Genomic DNA, 18,413 nt, shown 5'->3' on the forward strand with positions numbered 1-18,413 from the left:
TGTTAAATGCTTTCAGTACAGGAAAAGGGGAAAAAAAAAAACCTCACCCAACTTCAGGAATCGGAGTAAAGGACACTAGTAGATAAGGAGAGATAAGGTACAGGTTTCTGGCAGGTATATTCCAAAAAGTTTTAAAAAAACAAAACAAAACCAAACAACAAACTAACACTGGAGATAAATGTTAGGTAAAGTATTCCACACCACTACATAAATACTGCATAAAAATGGTTAGCTGATTTAAGAAAATTGCTTATATGCAGTTGTCTAATTTTGAACAGCATTCTTGAACCTCTGAGTATCTGCCAAAGAATTATATACTGTATGCATGCTAGCTAATGAATGAATGAAGATATGGCTAAGATGTATTAGTTTGGAGAGAGACCAGATGTTTTTGTTCATTCACTCATCAGAAACTTGGTATGTGTGCAGTAATCCTTTGTGTTAACTGGCAGGAACTAATTAGATGTACAATTTTTACTATTTATAAAGCTGTCAGCCCAGTCATTGTGGTAGCAGCTTTAACGTCCTTAAAATGTCTTTCATTCCTCACTTTTTCAGCTAAAAAATTTACAATACACAATTATGTCTATCTGATGTTTTGAGGAGATGCTTCTTCAGCGTTGGGGCAAAATCCTTCATATGCTCTGAATGCAGACATTGTCATTCATCTCAATGACTTCAACTCAATTTTATTGTGCTAGTTAAAAATTCTACTACTGAATCTTTCTTCTTGGCTACTAATATGTAGTAGGAGAAGCAAGTTCTCACCTAAAATAAAACTTCACTGTGTTATTAATCAGTATTGTTGAGGAATATGCAAACTCCATTAGTGTTACATTACAGAAAAATGTCAGCTGAAGGCATAAACAGATTACAGAGAGACCCTCACAAGAAGTCTAGCCACTTGGATCAGATTACTGTCAAATTGATGAATGTGTAGAGATGAGGTTGTCCTTGGTAGGCTTCAAAATAAACATATAATCTTAAATCACATGATTTAGCTAGTTTGAGCTAGTTATTGCCTTGAGAAAAGTTAATGAATGTAATTAATGTCCTTCAATGGCAAATACTGTGTTTTAAACAAACAGTACAGTTCCTTATAAGAGTCCCTTTACAGCTTCTTAGTTTCTTGAATAGTTGTCTTTTTGTTGCAACATTCAATGCATCCACTCAGTTTTTGTGTGTGTCTTCTGTACAACAGGTATTGGATTGGATTGAAAACCATGGAGAAGCTTTCCTTAGCAAACATACTGGAGTGGGAAAATCCCTGCATCGGGCTAGAGCTTTGCAGAAGCGCCACGAAGACTTTGAAGAGGTTGCTCAGGTAAAAACAATCACATGAAGAACTGTACGTTTGTCATGGAAATACATCAAAAATTGCTGCTCTGGCACTGAAGGGCTGGGCAGAGGGACCTCCACTCCAAAAAATTCAGTTCCAAGAATGGGCTATTGTGTTTCTGTTGCAAGCTTGTATTTAGTTTGTCCTTTGCACTCCAGCATCACTAAGAAAGACAAACTTCCACAGTCATACAGAGTGGGAGCCTTGAAGCCCAAGAGAGCTGCTGCTATTATTGTTTATTATTATTATTTTAAAAAGCATACTTTCAAATGTTGAGTCACAGAAGAATGAAAGCTCTCCTTTTGAAGTAACTTAATTCCATGGGATTCTAGGATTTAAACTTTTGTGTAGCCTGTAAGAGAGGATGGAGATGAATTGAAAGCCCTGCTTCTTGACATTAAGCTTGGGGAGCTCCCAAATCCCCACAACAGCCTAATGGGGGGGGAAGGAGGGGAACTCCTAAGAAACCAGGTGAGCCAGCAACTGGACAACCTGGCTTTGGGTTTTTTCTTTAAATACAGTTGAGTTTGTATATACCGTCCTGTTCTGAATCACTGTTACCAACGCTTTTTCCATAGGAAGACTCTAGTTTTAGCCTTAAGTGGAACTGATGCTAGAACTTCAAAACATACTTTTCTGTGAAAAAAAAGCCAAGCTGAAAGAAATAGAGATACCAAGGAAGGGAGCATAACAAGAGGAAGTTTCTTTGGATGGCAGCCTTGAAAATGGGGCAGGAGGTGAATAAAACCCATGAGAACCTGAAGGCTAGAATCCTCCCCATTAGTAACATGCACTGTCTGTCCAGTCTTAATGACTGGTAAGAGTAAACATCTCTAAGATTCATCAAGGAAAATCTCATTAAGGTCGGGCTGATACAGTGGTCCTTCAGTCAAAACAGAAGGTGCATTATTAGAAAGTTCTGAAGTGATGTGCAGGAGCTCAGCAGTGACACCTACTATGGTGGATGCATCAGAAGTGTGTTTACAGACTGCCTGTTTAATGGCTGATTAAGCTCTTAATAAAATTTTATTGTAAATACGGTCTTAGAGCACTCCAGTGACTGAGGAAATAGCATCAGAAAGCTTCTTCAGTATTGATTTCCTATAAAATTTTCCAAAATAATAAGTGTTGTTAGTTTTGTGTATACACATGCTGGATTTTCCATATGCATGCCTAATACTTCATTTTTAATAAAATCTGTAATATTTTCCATGTGGAAATACTTATTTTTCTGGGTCAGACAAGCAAGAATCTATTTCTGTAAGACACTTAACAAAACCTGAATGATCTCATACTTAATACTGTGTTATTTGAGCAAAGAAGAAAAAAATGTTTGAGTAACCAAAGGGGATGAAGTGTGTAGAATTGTTAGTGGGATATAAATGGTTGAAAAAAATCATCTTGTTAATTTGCATTATACTTTAAAGTAGAAAGTTGTAAAGCAAATACTTAGCAAAAAGTTCCTAAAACAGAATGTTACTAGAGTTTAAAATGATCTCTTTAGGGGATGGGTGGAATTTCTATTTTTGGAGATACTGAAAACTTAGACTGGTCAAAGAACTTAAGTATACTACAGGGGACTATCTTCCACTGACGGAAGGATGGACAAAATGATCTAATAAGTATTTTTTTTTTAATCTCTAACTCTTGAATGTGTAGTGACTGCCAAGAGAGGCACACCCTCTGAGTTGTTCCGCTTACTTGCTCTAAAACTTGAGTGTAAGCAGGCCCCAAAAGGCATTCCTGTTGTTGGTGCTATGAGGAAGATTATGTTCAAGTATAAGACAACAATCTGCAGTCCTTGTTAAAGCATGAATAACTTTTGGCTGATTTATTCTCTATCTACATTTCTGGTTGGTCCAGGTCTTTGTTGTGTTTTGGCTTTGGGTTTTTGTTGTTGTTGTTGTTTTTTGTTGTGTTTTGGTTTTGTTGCCTTTTTTTTTTAATAGGACCCTAGGCTTAATCAGGGGTTTTCAGTCAGCCCTAGTCAGAAGCTGAGAGGAAGCAGCGTCAGGTGAATTGTCAGTGGGATGGCAATGTTTTATCAAATGCAGGGAGCCAACAGTAATGTTGAAATGTTCCTGATCGAAGGCTAACTTCTGATTTTGAGAGGAGCTAAAATTATGATTTCTTTTTTCTTCCCTTCTGCTTCCTCCCTCTTTTTTTTTTTTTTAATGTGAATGAGGTGCCAATTCCTCAGCAGCATTCAAAGAGATGTTAAAATAAGCTGTGTGTAGAACAGAAAAGATGTTCCAGAGTCAATGGGCTGTGGGCTCACAAATTATTCACTTCAAATTCATGTGAAATAAAGGCTTGTTTCTCTTTATTTGGCACTTTTTGTTACCACTACAGAAACACTAGATAGTCAAAACTCAGCCAACTAATAATCCTCCCCAAATTCTGATGTGTTGACATTCATGCTGGACATACACACGTCGACTTGCACCCACTATTGTAAAGTTGAGTATTGCTTTTTTCATGTGAAGCCTGTCCAGTTCACTTTCTACTTTTTTTCCTTTCTTTTTTCCCCTCTCCCCCGATCATCTTTGTATCCATGAGACCATTTAGTCAAAGTGTCAAGACTCCAAATTTTGACATAACTGATTCACTGGCGGGCACAGATTTTCAGCTTAGAAGCACTGGATGCAGATCAATAGTATGGTTGTACTTCCCTTTGCATTTTTGTATGAAGTTCGAAGCCAGCTTCTCGGGTTTCAACTATGATCGATGTCTGCTTTTTCACAGTAGTCTACATTCAAAAAGCATGAAAGGTGTATGGCAAGAATTAATTAGTGAAATCTTCCACAGATAAGGTTGTTTTCTCTATCTGCAGACTGCATCTGAGTAAAGAACTCAAGTCAGCTTGGTGCAAGAGACACAAAAGAAAGATTCTTCCAAACCTCATTTGAATACACCTGTCATTTCCCTACCACCACCTTTACCACCTCCTTTAAGGCTGTAAAAATAGTGTCTGTATTTGAACTGGTTCTTCACTTTACTGTACCTATGCATGGCTGTAATACATCGAACTAAGGGTCCATGTCTTACGTTATGTTGTGACAAAGAAAAGATGCACAAAGAAAAGGGGCTGTACGCATAAAAAATTACCTTTAACCTCCCAGTTGTCTAGGCTTATTTGATGTCTGTAACTGAAAGATGCATCAGAACCAGTGTTTAATAGTCACTGATGGACTTTCTTCCCTTAATTAGGCTAGCTACTTTTTGAACCCATTTATGCTCTTGGAATGTATGCCAGATCCTGTGGCAATGAGTTATGCAATTTAATTGCTCCTTAGATGAAAAGTGCTTTTGCTTTTTTCATTTTAAGTGTGTTGTCTGATGCTTAAACGTGATAGCATCCACTGTATTTAATGAGTAATCTATCTTAATTTTCTCTACCCTTAATGATTTGTATACCTCTGTTAATCTCCCTCCATCCATGTATCTCTCTGTTCCCCCTCCATAGTGCAATAAACTCCAGTTTGTATGAAATTCAGTCCATACCTCCACTCACTTCTGTTCCTGTATTTATTGTCAGTAGTACTCGTTTCTGCACTAGTCTCTTAAATTTATCCTTTGACATTTCTGTGATGTGTCATTTTATATGTTTTCTAAAAATATGGTGTTTGTTTTTTCTGAAGAATATGTAGAGAAGGTTTCTCAACAGGAAGACTAGGAAAGCGATGGGATATGTTGTTGGGGAAGGTGGTAAACTCTCCGTTATGGAGAGCCTTTCAGCATTTTGGAGAAGAACGCCTATTAAAGACTTGAGTGTGGTGATCGTGCCTTGGGGCACAGAGGGATGGACTAGAGCACTTCTTAAAGCTCTTACCAGGCTGATTCTTTTCCCCTAGGATTTGGGGAGGGTGTGCTAGTGGAGAAATTCTGAGGAAGTGTTAATCTGTTTCAAGACTCCTTATTGAATTTGTCACTGTGAAGGCTCCTTTGTCAATTTAGGAAACTGGCATAGGCAGCTTCAAGGGAGAACCCCTGCTCTCTCTGCCTAACCTTCTGTTTCCTAACTGGTGGCTGCCCCTTGGGACCAACATTTTCAAAATCTTCACATTACTACTTTTTTCCCTCCAAGCATTGTTTAGAAGTAAGCAGAGAGTTGGGAAAGGCAGTAGTTAGTACAGCACGCCTATTTGCTGTGACTTCTATTCCAAAGGGCAGTTATTATCTACCAAGATAAATATTTATATTATATTTCAGCTCTACCTGGAAGAGACATTTTAGTGATAAGGCATGTGTCTGCTGTTAAGGTTTGAGAATTGCAGCCCCTTTTGAAGCAGCATCTAGGTTGTGATCATTTCTAAGCACAGGCAACTCACCATCCAGTTTACAAAAAGAGAAGTCTGATGTGCCTGGGCCTGTGTTACGCGGAAGATGCTCCTGGAATTCATAAACAATGCTTCACATGTGAGATAAAGTTTTCATTAAAATGGGAAACTTCTGTTTCAGCCATCTGCAGCTGGGTGTGGTTCTCTGGGTTGATGAAGTAGTTGTTGTTCAAGGAATGCCTTAAGGCTCTTCAGCCTTGCCCCTTGAACACGTGTGAGCTGCGACTGTGGAAGTCAAAACACCAGAGCACAGATCAGAGTGTGTTGTGGGCCAACATGGCCTGAGCCAGTGATCTGCAGCATTGAGAAGTGCGCTCCCCACTGAAAAATGTAGGCTTATGTTAGTCTCTGAAGACTTTCCCAGGGAAACTGGGGAGGAGTTCTCTACCTCTCCATGCAATTAAAAAGCTGAAGGTTAAGGAAGGGCTAAGATGCACATAAGTCAAAATCGAGGAGCAGCTTGGATTGAATTCCTTACATAAATAGATCATAATAAATGAAGGGGGAACTCCCCTCAAATACACGAAAGCTGCACTGAGTCATGTAATCTGTCCTGGGCTTGCCTGGTGATTTGCTTGAGACCCTGGAGGAGAGCTCTTATTAACTGCCCTTAGTTGAGTTTTAGGGTCAGGCTGGGATTTAACTTTTGTAGATACTGTAATGTTAATTAGAGGTGTGATATTATATTTATGGCAAAGAAAAGCACATTTGCATAGCCTTAATTTATCTTGACAAGCAGTGTTTTTACCTGATGTAATTGAGGTTGGGAGAAGATGGAAAGGCAGAAGGGAAAAGAGAAAGGTGTAGTTTATATTGTCAAGTTTTTTTTTTTTTTTTTATAGTCTGTGGTGCAAACTTATCAGGAGACCTGATGTGGTGACGTAAGCAAAGCTTCTTTAGTGTAGACTTGGCTTCAATCTGTTTTCTCCAGAGGTTAACATCCTTCTATGCTTTCTTGATGAGCCCATTTTGAGAACCATTCTAAGGCATGAAAACCCAAGGTTAGGCTCAAAAAGAGCATCCAAATTATAGCAGATGTTTGGAATTGGTCCTGTTTTGAATTGATGAGAAAGATATAGATGCAGGCTGCAAGTTCTAAGCTTTAAGAGTTGTTAAACATCTCTCTCTTCTCTGGACCACAGCGCTCTCAGCACATCAGGTACCAGACTTCTCCCATTCTGTTTTGTGCTGTGACCCAGGGACTGTTGATCTGACTTTGTTTATCCTGTGACGTACTGGGAGAGGATTCCCCTCTGACAGTCAGCCATAGCTGACTTGTAAACCTTCCTCTGTTGCTGCTGTTTCGCAAATGGCAATCCACTTGACGTGTGAATTTTGGATACCTCACTTCTGTAAGGATGGAGAGAAATTTTCTCCTGTGCCTCATCACTTTCCACTTTCCTGCTTGGATGTGTCAATTTGATGCTAAGTGTCTCTACTAGCAGCTAGGACTTCCTTACTTCTAATAATACACATTTTGAAAGTCTTCTGGCCTTGACTGTAGTGATTTTTCCAGTGTTGAAATAGGCTAGTTTGCAAGTAATCAGACATTTAATTTAGGCCGATCTTTATTCTAGTTGTGAATATAAAGTACCAGTTCCAAGGAAGAGTAAATAGGCTTCCAAGTTCTGGATTGAGGAGACATTTGAATAGACATAAATAAGGAGCTAAGGAATGAATTTATTCACAGTTAAATGAAAAAGTATCTAGAAATTAAAAAAAAAAAAATCTTTAGTAAGATTATACTCTACTAAGTTTAAAAAAAGAAGAAAGAAAAATACGTTCCAAGGGCCTTTTTGTCATTGTGTTTTCCTTAGTTGAGTGGCTTTAAAGTATACCGACTGAATTTTCTTTCATTTAATCCTGTGAAACGAACTTATTTCTCTACAGAACACATATACCAATGCAGATAAGCTCCTAGAAGCAGCCGAACAGCTTGCTCAGACTGGGGAGTGTGACCCGGAGGAAATTTATCAAGCCGCCCATCAGCTCGAAGACCGGATACAGGATTTTGTTAGGCGTGTGGAGCAACGCAAGATCCTGCTGGACATGTCTGTGTCCTTTCACACTCATGTTAAAGAGGTAAAACTGCTGCTAAGTTGTGGTCACAGCTTTAAGCCTTAAAATCGTTATTGTCCAATGTTACTTTCATTGTTAGAACCATGCCATAGCAAGTCATGAACCCCTATTGTACGATGAGTTTTGGTTTGCAATTCACAGCAGATTGGGGGCTGAGCTGGGGTGACTGTTTGGTTTATGGATTTAGTTTAGTTTAGTTTTTTACTTTCACAAGCAGCTTCTACCTCCTTTGTTGTGCAAGTACACATGCTTGTCCAGTCACGGGGGAGGGGGGAGGGTCAGATGAGGGAACTGACACAGCTGAAAGACAGCATGATGGGGAGATATTGTGCACTTTTGGGTTTGGTTTTTTTGGTTTTTGTTTTTTGCTTTTTAATCCAACCAGCTCTCCAGTGCAGTTAACTGAGTTGTCAGACACATGGTTAGACTGACACGGTTCAAGAGACTGAAATGCATGGCAGAAGCACAAGGCTATTTAAGGCAACCCTGCTGCCCAGAGAGACTTTGTTTTCTTTCTCTGTTTTACACATTGCATTTTGATCTTGTGTATTGAAGGTTCTTCACAACCTAAAGAGCTTATCTGAGAAGGACAATGATTTGCCTCAGGTTTGCAATTTTTAGTCTCCTTCAAAGGTTGAACTGATACACCAGGAAAAAGAAAATTCAGCCAAACACAATTTTCAGCCAGATCAATTTTCTGGTCTGATTCAGAACACAGATCATACGAATTTATAAGCTTATGGGAGGGGGTGGAATAGGCTAGAGAAAGAATAAGGACTTCAGTAAGGGGGTTTGGTTAAAGGTAGTGGCAAATTTCAACAACTGTAGATTACTTGTTTTCTGTTTAGAGCTCACGTTAAATCTTCTCACTGCTCAAACTAGGTGAGAATACAAAACACTTCTGGATCACAGCATGTCAGAGTATGTGTCTTCCTTCCCTTCACCCTACATCAAGAAATGGTCTGTTCAGTGGGGAAGTATAGTATTCAAAGTAGCTTCTTCAGCAAAACCTTGTAGAGAATAAGGGTGGGAGTTTTTTGTATGTGAAACATCTGCTTTGCACTTGAAACAAATGCACAAGGCAGTTGGTCTTTGAGGGAGGTCAGGATTGAATTACTTCTCAGCTCTAGACATGAGTACATAGCTCCCCCATCAGTTTTCTGTTAGAGGCTTCCTTGCCGATATACTCCCAGGACTCTGCTTGTTTAAACAAAACATAAAGGCTGTATCATAAGCTATTCTTATGGGGCAACTTTTTTGTTTCACTTTTCTCAAGCACATAGTGCTGTTCCATTACCTGTTTTGATGCACAGGAGCAGTCAGCTGCTGAAACATGTTCATTGTTTCTATAGATTTCTTCATTATCTGTTTTTCTTAGCATCAAGAAAAGCAGCTGGAATGGTATTTAAATGGATACAATTGGTTGTAGTGATGAAAGATGGATACTGTAAAAGGATTTGTAAGAAAAGGGCTTAAAAAAAAAATCCAAAAAAAATGAAAGGCAGACTGATCTGTGAGTCACTGTTGAGTAATTCTGGGAGGCTGATCCAGATGTGCTGGAATGTTGCCACTGCTCCCCTAGATAATAATGTTTTATTGAAAGGAAAAAAAAAAAAGATATTCTGTATCTTGATTTATTTCTTTGGGAAAATGGATATTATTGTGACCCTGTAAGTGCACACAGCTGTTCCTATGACAGCGTCATTGCAGCCTGGACTTTGGGGGAAAGCTACTGTAGCTGATGTACACATGTTGATTTTTTTGTTTTTGTCATGTGGCTGACCTCTATACTTAATAAAGCAAGGAAAATGAAAAAGAGTATTTATTTGTGTAAGCAAGACTGTCCTTTTATTTATTTGCATTCTACTTAACAATACAGATGAGAGAGTGAGGCAGGTGGTTCATATTTAGTAGATTAGTCCTTTGGTTAAGGTGCAAAGAAATAGCAAGCTCAAAGCTGTCTTGTGCTTTCTGTATTCTGGTCTGTTTTCAAGAGCACGTTGTTTGTTATCAAACATGCGTGTGGAGTGCTGAGAAGGCATCACAAAGCAGATGGAAGATAAAAATGCCCTCAACCTGAAAGTCATCCATGCTTTGTTGGCAGGAGAATTGCATTTCTCCTGCAGGATGTGGAAAGTCGCTGAATAAATTAGTGCATACCTGTAAGCACGTAACCTTTCTGCTGTATGGTGGAGGGAAGAAATTAATGTGCATGCTTAGCTGTTGAAGAGAGGAGTTCAAGTAGTAAGATAATATGCTAGTTGTTGAACCAGAAAGAGATGTTTCAGTTGTTTAAAAAAAAAAAAAAAAAAAAAAAGAAACCAAACAAATCAAAACAAAACACCACAACATGTTTTGCCCTTCAAGTATTCAGGGTGAATTTTGTTTCTTGTATCTTTTTTGTGTTTTCCTGGCCTAAAAAAATAGGCATGAAGAATAAAAACCCTGTTTGTGTGTGACAGTTTGGAGGGAACCACAGAGCTGAGTAAAGCTGGGAATCTGAGTTGTTGGCTGTTTTGAGGCTTTGAAATCTGGCTCCGATATCCATCCAGTCCCTTGATTTTTTGAAGTAGGATGTTGTGCTGTGTTTTATTCTTTCCCCAGGAATACTTCATGTTGAATGAATGCTCCCCATCTGGATGAGACCATTCCAATACTACTTCTCCCCTGTAGCTTTACATAACCTTTATACTTGACACAGAATTTGCCTGCAACTTTTCCCAGCTTCCCTGGGAAGCATCAGCCCTGCAGCGTCTGTTACTGTTACTCTGTTCACACTTAGTAAATCAGCACAGTTTCTGCTTTCAGGAGCAGCGTACTTGCCGACGTACAAGCAATCGATCATCTTGACGTGTCCTGAAGTAACAGACTTTGCCATACCTGTGCACAAAGCAGCTGTGTAGTATGTGTGCAGCAGCCTGTTAGGATGCACATTGGAAATGCTGGCTGTCTCTAACGTTTCCAGAAGTTCTGTAGCCAGGTGGTTACAAGCTGATAGAGCTCCCTGTGGCTTACAAAAGTCAGAAAACAATGTATAAGTTCTCAGACTCCTCATAGACTAACCTCAATAGACCACATTTCTCATTGGGGAAAAAAAGGATGTATTCAGGGAAGCCAGAAATATGATATTGTGTAATGGTATCACCATTACTCATTTTTCTTAATGGTGATCCAAGAAAATCAGTCGCTTGCTATATACAAAAATTGTGATTCCATGCTGTTACGTTATTACTAGTTTTAAGTTTGTGAGGTTGTGAATATTGATTTGAACAGTGATTGAACAGTGAGAAATTTCAATCTATAAGCCAGATTTTCAGTAAGTGATGTACTGACATTAAGCCATGCACTGGTGAGCTTTGAAAGTGTTTGGAACCATAAATATCCCTATCAGAATCTTTGCATTAAAAGTACTATGTCCTGGTAGGTTCCCAGCCTGATAATGGATATAATGCAACCGAACATCTGAAACAGTTGACCATTGCAAGACAGTGAATCCCTTATGGCTTTTGTGCCTTTTGACATTTAATAATCTGGGGAGGGACAAGGTGAGAAAAAAATTGCACAGATAAAAGATATGTTTCCAAAAGAAACGGTTATCGTAAAAGGTTGTGTGCAAAACATAGGAGCAAGAGTCATGGTAGTCTTTGCTGTGAAATCTGTCACCAAGTAGAGATGAACAGGGTTTTGGTGTGAATTCAGATTCTTCCGTACACATACATACAGACACACATGCACACACACTCACTCTGAAATGGCTCCCTCAGCATCTATGAGTGGGAAGACTGAAATCCTGGCCAAGCCAGGTGTTTGTAGTAGTGCCAAAGTAGAGCAACAGATATTTTCCTAACTGGAGTCAAGTGTGGGAATACAGACCAGGGCTGCATGTATGTGGAAGGGAATGATCTCTTAAAAGCCTGTTGGCTTTTTGCATATAACCTATTGTGTGTATTCTGACAAGTTGATTATAAAATAGCTCAGAGCGCTTTTTATGTATACACAATATGCTTGATGGTGTTACTAGCTGTCTGTCTTCTTTTTTTCATCTTACTCAAACTAAACTTTACACCAGAATAGACTGAGGTTGAAACAAAGAAAAAGGAAGTGGAATTGGCTAAGATTTCAAATGCAAAACCTCGCTGTTCCTGAACAAAAGTAATGAAACAGTAATCTGTGCAAGCTGTTGAAGGAAGGTGGCATCGTTTTGAGGGTGCCAATGGATGGGAAGGCTGAGGAGGCCTTGCTCTGGCCATAATGCTGCCGAGTAATTCTTATCTAGCTATGAGGCATGTGTATTTTATTCAAAAAAGCTTGTTGATAATGGTCTTGCTTTGTCTTATGACTCGCTGCCAGAAATATGCCCTCCTTTGTATTTTCTGGTATGGAAGGGTGTCCATCCGTGCAGCCTTTCATTTGTTCCATCCCAGGGTGGATGCTGAGGTGACAGACCTGCTCTTCTGGTTGCCTGTCGCTCTGGAGTGTTTGAGTCTTCTGTGCTGGTGGTCTACAGCTTACATGTGGCTGTCGTAATAAGGCTGCTCGCTCCTCTGCAGGCCCTTTCCAGGCAGCAGAGCAGCTTTTGAATGCCCCTGTCGAAGTGTGAAGGCTCTGTCCCTTGGGCTTTTGTGCATCTCTAATATTTCTCCCGTGTCACTATAGCACAGCAATGCCCAGTGTGACAAGTCTGGCAAAATATATGAAGTGCAGGCTCTGGTCAGTACTTTGATATGCCGGTTGTCTTGAATCTGAGGATTGAGGAGGACAGTGTTTAGATCTGAAATGAGAGAAACACAATCAGTGGCAGGACAGTAAAGTGTGTTGTGGTTTACTGGTTTGACAGGACTGGAATCCAGTTACCCAGCACAGATTTTCTCTCGTCATTTTTTCTATACTGGTGCTACTTTTCTTGAAAAAAGGGACCAAATTTAAGTCCAAGTTTTACTGGAGTAACGCTAAGTGCTTGAGAGAAGTCAGGCAGAAATAGGCCTTTAAGCTGTGTGAAGCTATGGTATAGACATTTTTTTCTTGTTCAGTTAAGAAATGGGATGAATGCTAACAGGGTACTATAGTTGATGTAATTTTAGGAAGATATGAGAAACTTGGTTTTGCTTCAAGGATGTATTTTTTCTGAATAGGAAATAGATTCCATTATAATTGTAGAACAGATAGGGATATTTGAAGCTTTTTAAGATAATTAAATCTAATTTTCAAAAAATATGCATGCATTTAGCATCTTAAATGTCACTGAAAGACCCCGGAAGACAAACTCCTGGGGATTTAACATCTGACATTTTTTGTTTTCAAAAAGACACAGTTTTTGTCCACTGCATGTCCTGAAAGCCAGAGCTTACAGGCAGACACACATCGATCAGCCCCCTTCTGTGCCCAGATATACTTGGTTAGGGAATACTATTGCAACACTTGGCCCTGTACAAATAATAGCTCCTTCAACAATTGTGCCTGTGCTGATACACATACTGCAACACTGTGCCGGGGGGCAGGGGCAGAAAAGAGGAATTGGCAATTTATAAATGCAGACACTGTGTGCCTTTCTTTGTCTTACCCTGCTGAAAAGGCTGACTGAATATCCAAAACCCGTTATTATAAAAATGAAAAATAAAATAACTTGCAAAAGAGACTGACAGATATTTTACCCTAATAAAATAACTCTGTGCACTTGGGAAGGTATTTATTAAAAAATAATTGTTCCCTGATTATATTCGCCAAAATACTGCAGGGTCTTATTTAGTTGCAGTCTTTCAGGAGATTGCAGGGATGGGACTTAAATGGATAGAGGCCCATGATGAAACCACTGAAACTTCCAGGATGTTGCAGACAATTAAAATAATACCATCTCAGTGACTAATGGCATGCTCCCAAGAACTTAGGAAAGAGGTAGCACAGGATGCAGGCTCATTCAAGCAGATGTTTCTTAGTCTGTGCTATATTTAGATCAAGAAAAAAAAAAAAAAAAAAAACCTGCTGGGTAAAACATTTGCCTGTCAGGGATTCAGAATTTGATTTCCCTCTCCCATTTTAATTCTGATAAGATGTGAAGAGCAGATGAAAAGAGCAAAAGAGCCTCCTTCTGTGACTGGATTGAGTTATTTATATGGTTTTCTCACTGTATGTTAGAGCTGTCTTGCCGCTGCATAAAGTTCTTACTGAGTTCACAGGACTCGGTGGTTTGTTTAGGGATCTTCGTGTTGCTTGTTTTACAGAGAATAGAAAAAAACATGCCTGGAAGTTGCTCAAAACTTCACACTGAGAGAAAGTTAATAGTTTTTTAATGACAAGTTTGTTTTTTGTTTTTTTTTTTTTTGTTTTTTTTTTTTTTTTCCCCACCGGATTTTTGTTGCCAAGCTCCCTTTTATGGAATAATCCGTTACCTCGGAAAATCATTGCACTATAAAATCTGTAGTTCTGCACTGCTGAACATGTATGGGTAAGCTCCAGTCTCTGTTTACCTGGTTGGTTTCTTTTGGCTTTGCTGTGCAACCTTGTAGTGTCTTCATCCTTAGTTTTGTATCCGAAAACAAGGTAATTTATGTAATTTCCAGTATATCCAGTGCTCATTCTGGTTTTAAAGCTGTATACAAACCAGCCGTCTATTGCCACCCGTTATGAATTCAGCTCCTCTCAGTAAATTGCATGACTTTCTATCCAGCTTTAATAACCTGGCAGTTTTGTTCATCTGTGTTGGCTTTATTCTAACTTTTGTGTATAAACATCAGGGTTATTTTGAGGGGAAGCTGTTTGTCAGAAACTTACTTGGCAGAAAAGTGTAAAAAGCTTATTTGGTAATGTATTAGAGTAACTTTTGCTATGGAAGTGTCACAGAGCTGTTTAGTCCCTTCAGAAATGGCTTGAATTTTTCCACTTTCAACAACGTATGAATCACAGCTAGACAAGTAATGCATACTAATTACTATCCTTTTCTTTCTGCACATTCGTAAAATGTTTTTCCTGCCCAAGCAGTGGGCGATTCAGCTAATGAAGTAGGCAAATGCAGTGTATTTTTGAGCCCTTTGGTACACTGGGGGCAAGATACCATGTTTACACTCCTGCTGTGCTGAGCAGGCACTAAGCCAGTCGGCATAACGCTCTGCTGTGCTAGCACCCATGTCTTTCTGCTCTGGGCAGGTGGTGTTGCTTTGAACTGGCTGCTCAGAAGGAAAAGTCTGTTTGTTCAGTGTTGGCTTGGTCTCCAGCATCCAGGGTGAGCTTTAAGGGAAATATTCGCCTGCACAGTACACCACCAGCCCAACGCTTACAGGTTTTGTTGCTCCTGCCAGGTCCTCTCCACACAGTTAGAGAAGTGGCTGAAGTGTATGTGGAGAATAAGAAATGCAGAGGTGAGGTGTCCCTTGTACATGTGTGACACAGCCCAGCTACAAAAGGCATACTGGAAAGAATTGAAGTGGTTCTTAGACCCGCCTTCAGCCACAGTGCAGGTGCTTGTAAGGGAACCAAGGTGCAAACTTGATATAGTCCAAGAGACTCAAAATGGCTTTAATTCCAGGTTGTCTGTAATAAACATCTCTGAAAATTGGGCCTTTTATAGACAGGGCAATAAGGTGAGGTAGAGCTCTTCCAGCTAGCACCAAACACGAGATCTGCAGTCAACAGCAAAGTGTTACTCTCAGATGAATATATTTGCACAGTTGCAAGCTGCACTGGTCGTGCGTACACACCAGCTCACTTGGAAGGTCTCTAACACTGTGTCCTGTTATTACAGTGCAGACATAAGCTTCATAATCTAAGAGAGGAATAAAAACATGTCTGCTGGACGTTGAAAACTGAGTAAAGTTTTCAGGTTGTATTGTTAGGCTTCTTGCTCTTAAGTTGCATTTGTCTCAAAATGAAATTTGCATCCTAAGTATACATTTTGGGGGGAAAAAAAAATTTGGATGCTGCATTGGGTTATGCTGGAATGAACGTTGACGGGTGCTTTTGACCCACTTGCTAAGTTCTATTGATTTGTGCTCCTTTTAATAAGAAAGACTGCTGTGGCTTGAGCTTGTGGTGTTTACGACTATGGAGTTGCATTCAAATCTGTGACAGGCATTGTCTTTGAAGCATATGAGTGGTCAGAATAACAGTGTGTATGAATAGGCAGTTCCGTTTTGGGGGGGGAGGGGTAGTAGATTTGTCGAAAAGAGTCTGGTTAAATGTCATTAGTTCTTTCCAATTTATGAAAATTTCACCTATAGTTTGGTTAACTCAAAACCTACCTCAGGAGGCATGTAAGGCTCTAAGATATAAAAAATAGCATTTGGTTTTAAAGTAAAGCTTCAAAGGAACTGATTAATCAAGATCTAGAATCCTTCACTGAATTTTCTATTTTAATGTAGCTCCATTGGTAGTTAGGAAACCTTTATGATCAGAACGTTACAGAAACAGCAGCATGAAATGGGTATTTCTGTAGAAAATGTTAAGCAAAGAAATAATTCTATCTTTTGAAATTAAGCCAGTTTGCTTACTGTCTGTATTTTAACTATGTTAACCTTTTAATTAGGGTCAAAGTTAATAAAGCATATTTGTATCTCTAAAATGTATAAAGGCAGAGATTAAAATGTAGTCAAAAGATCTTAATACTTTCAATCAGAACAGAGTTCTTCTTTCAGGATGAAAAACAAACTCTAATCCTTGTTCCTGGAATCGCAGGGTTTGGGATGCGATGGTAAAATAGAGAGGAGGGACATGGTGTGAACGCTTCCAGCCAGCGTAGCTGTTTTGTTGTGCTCTTAGTGCTGCACATAGGAGTGCTGCAGCGGGCAGCCGTGCTCCCTCTCTCCAAGCAGTGTTTTTATCAGTTGCACAATAGATGGTTGATGGTTTGTTGATCAATAATTTTCACACAGAGCTTAGGATGCAACAGGTTGCCTCATGAAATTGTGGAAAGGAACACAGTAGGGTTCAAGTGACCAGTAGTGACACGTAGCTAGCATGTACCTGTGGATTTTTCCATAAGCTGCAATATGTGGGCAGTTCTGAACAGGAATGTGTGCACATGTTAAATAGAGAGGGGAAAACGTTGAATTAACCGGTGGAATTATTTGTGATGATTTTTGTTGTAATAGTGCAAAATTGAGATCAAGAGGGTAAACACTATACAGTAGGGATCGTGATAGAAAAATAACTTCTCACATTTGATATCTCTCTCTAATTTGTTTTCTGAAATGCCCTTTTCTTTTCCCTTTTTTTTGAAGGCCACTGAAAAGTCTTACGTTATCTGTGTGCATGTGTCAGCCTGGCAGTGTAAATTTGATGGTGGCTACAATACATCTCCCTTCCTTCCTTCCTTCCTCCCTTCTCTCAGGGAGTGTTACCATAGCATTTCCCTCCCAGGGACTCTCTCGCAGAGCTGCAGATGGGATTCTCGCTATGAACTCTCTGCGGCTCAATCGGATACACTCAGTACTGTAGAAGGAAAATGGGAAAGAAAGGGTGACTTAGCAACACGGATAAAGCTTTCCTGGTATTTCCAAGAAGCAAAAACCTTATTTGAAACAAAGGCTTGTTTTCATTAAATTGAGGATGGGCTTTTTCTATGAAGAGAAACAAATCCTGTTTCTCCCCCCCCACCTCAGTCTGTTTTCTCTTGTCCAGGGAGACTGATTTGGAATAGTGACTGCCTGATCCTGGGGCTTACGTTTCGTTTTTTTCTTTTTTTTTTTTTCCCCCTTCTCCTTTAGCTGTGGACATGGCTTGAAGAGTTACAGAAGGAACTGCTTGATGATGTCTATGCTGAGTCTGTGGAGGCTGTCCAAGACCTGATTAAACGTTTTGGTCAACAGCAACAGACCACTCTGCAGGTTACAGTCAATGTCATAAAAGAAGGCGAAGATCTTATACAGCAACTAAGGTAAAACAGATTTCTGTTCAAATCTCTTTTGGTGTACGTCTGATATTCTGTGAAGCTCTTTCTGTGTTGAGGGTAGAGATGATGACTACAAGATATGCTATAAATAAAACTTGTAAATACTAGGACTACAATGATGTTTCATGCTGTACTGATGGTCTCTAACCCTCTGTTTACAGGAAGCTCAGCTTATAAACACTACCTCCACAAGAAGGAGATTTTGTTTACATAAGCTACCTTTGTGATAGGAGCAGTCGTATGTCTTTGTAGTCTGACATGCAGGGCTCCACAGCGTTTTGAGTTGTGAGCAGAAGCGTTTTTATAATGAGACACTTGAAATTGTTTTGCAGACTGACAAGTAACTTTATTGTAAGTTTGCAGTCCATTTCATTCAGTAACAATCTAAATAAATTTGGGCCCCAGCTGCACTGGTACATGTCCCCTTTGCTGCAGGAGCTGATAGTATCATATATGAATTTGCAGGCTTTAAACTAAAGTAAAAGATTAAGTAATTTTTTTTATTATTATCTAATTTTGATTTTTTTTCATTGCCAGGAAGGTTCAGTGAATAGTTATCATATGCCACTTCCTTTTCACAATATAAGGGTTTGTCTCTGGTTTTAAGTTTTATTATTCCTGTAAAAAGAATGTCCTTAAATGTTGAATTAGTCAAAAAATGAAAGTAATCTAATTTCCTAATGCTTTTTCAATTACTAAAACATAATTTGGACTTTTATTAACAAAGATGTACAGACTTAGCTTTCATGTAATATGACTTGCACTGACCTTATCT

At 39.3% G+C, this 18,413-nt stretch overlaps 1 protein-coding gene across 3 annotated transcripts in view; it reads left to right on the forward strand.

The window, feature by feature from the left end:
• Nucleotides 1-18,413, forward strand: part of TRIO (trio Rho guanine nucleotide exchange factor) — a 258,160-nt gene that overhangs the window by 113,322 nt on the left and 126,425 nt on the right. For all 3 annotated transcript variants that reach the window (XM_082318867.1, XM_082318868.1, XM_082318869.1), the window contains exons 10-12: nucleotides 1,202-1,324; nucleotides 7,570-7,761; nucleotides 17,454-17,623. In XM_082318867.1, coding sequence (XP_082174993.1) covers nucleotides 1,202-1,324; nucleotides 7,570-7,761; nucleotides 17,454-17,623 — 485 coding nt within the window. The remainder of the gene's footprint in view (nucleotides 1-1,201; nucleotides 1,325-7,569; nucleotides 7,762-17,453; nucleotides 17,624-18,413) is intronic.

This window comes from Platalea leucorodia, assembly GCF_965183815.1.
Source record: "Platalea leucorodia genome assembly, chromosome: 1".
NCBI classification, from domain to species: domain Eukaryota; kingdom Metazoa; phylum Chordata; class Aves; order Pelecaniformes; family Threskiornithidae; genus Platalea; species Platalea leucorodia.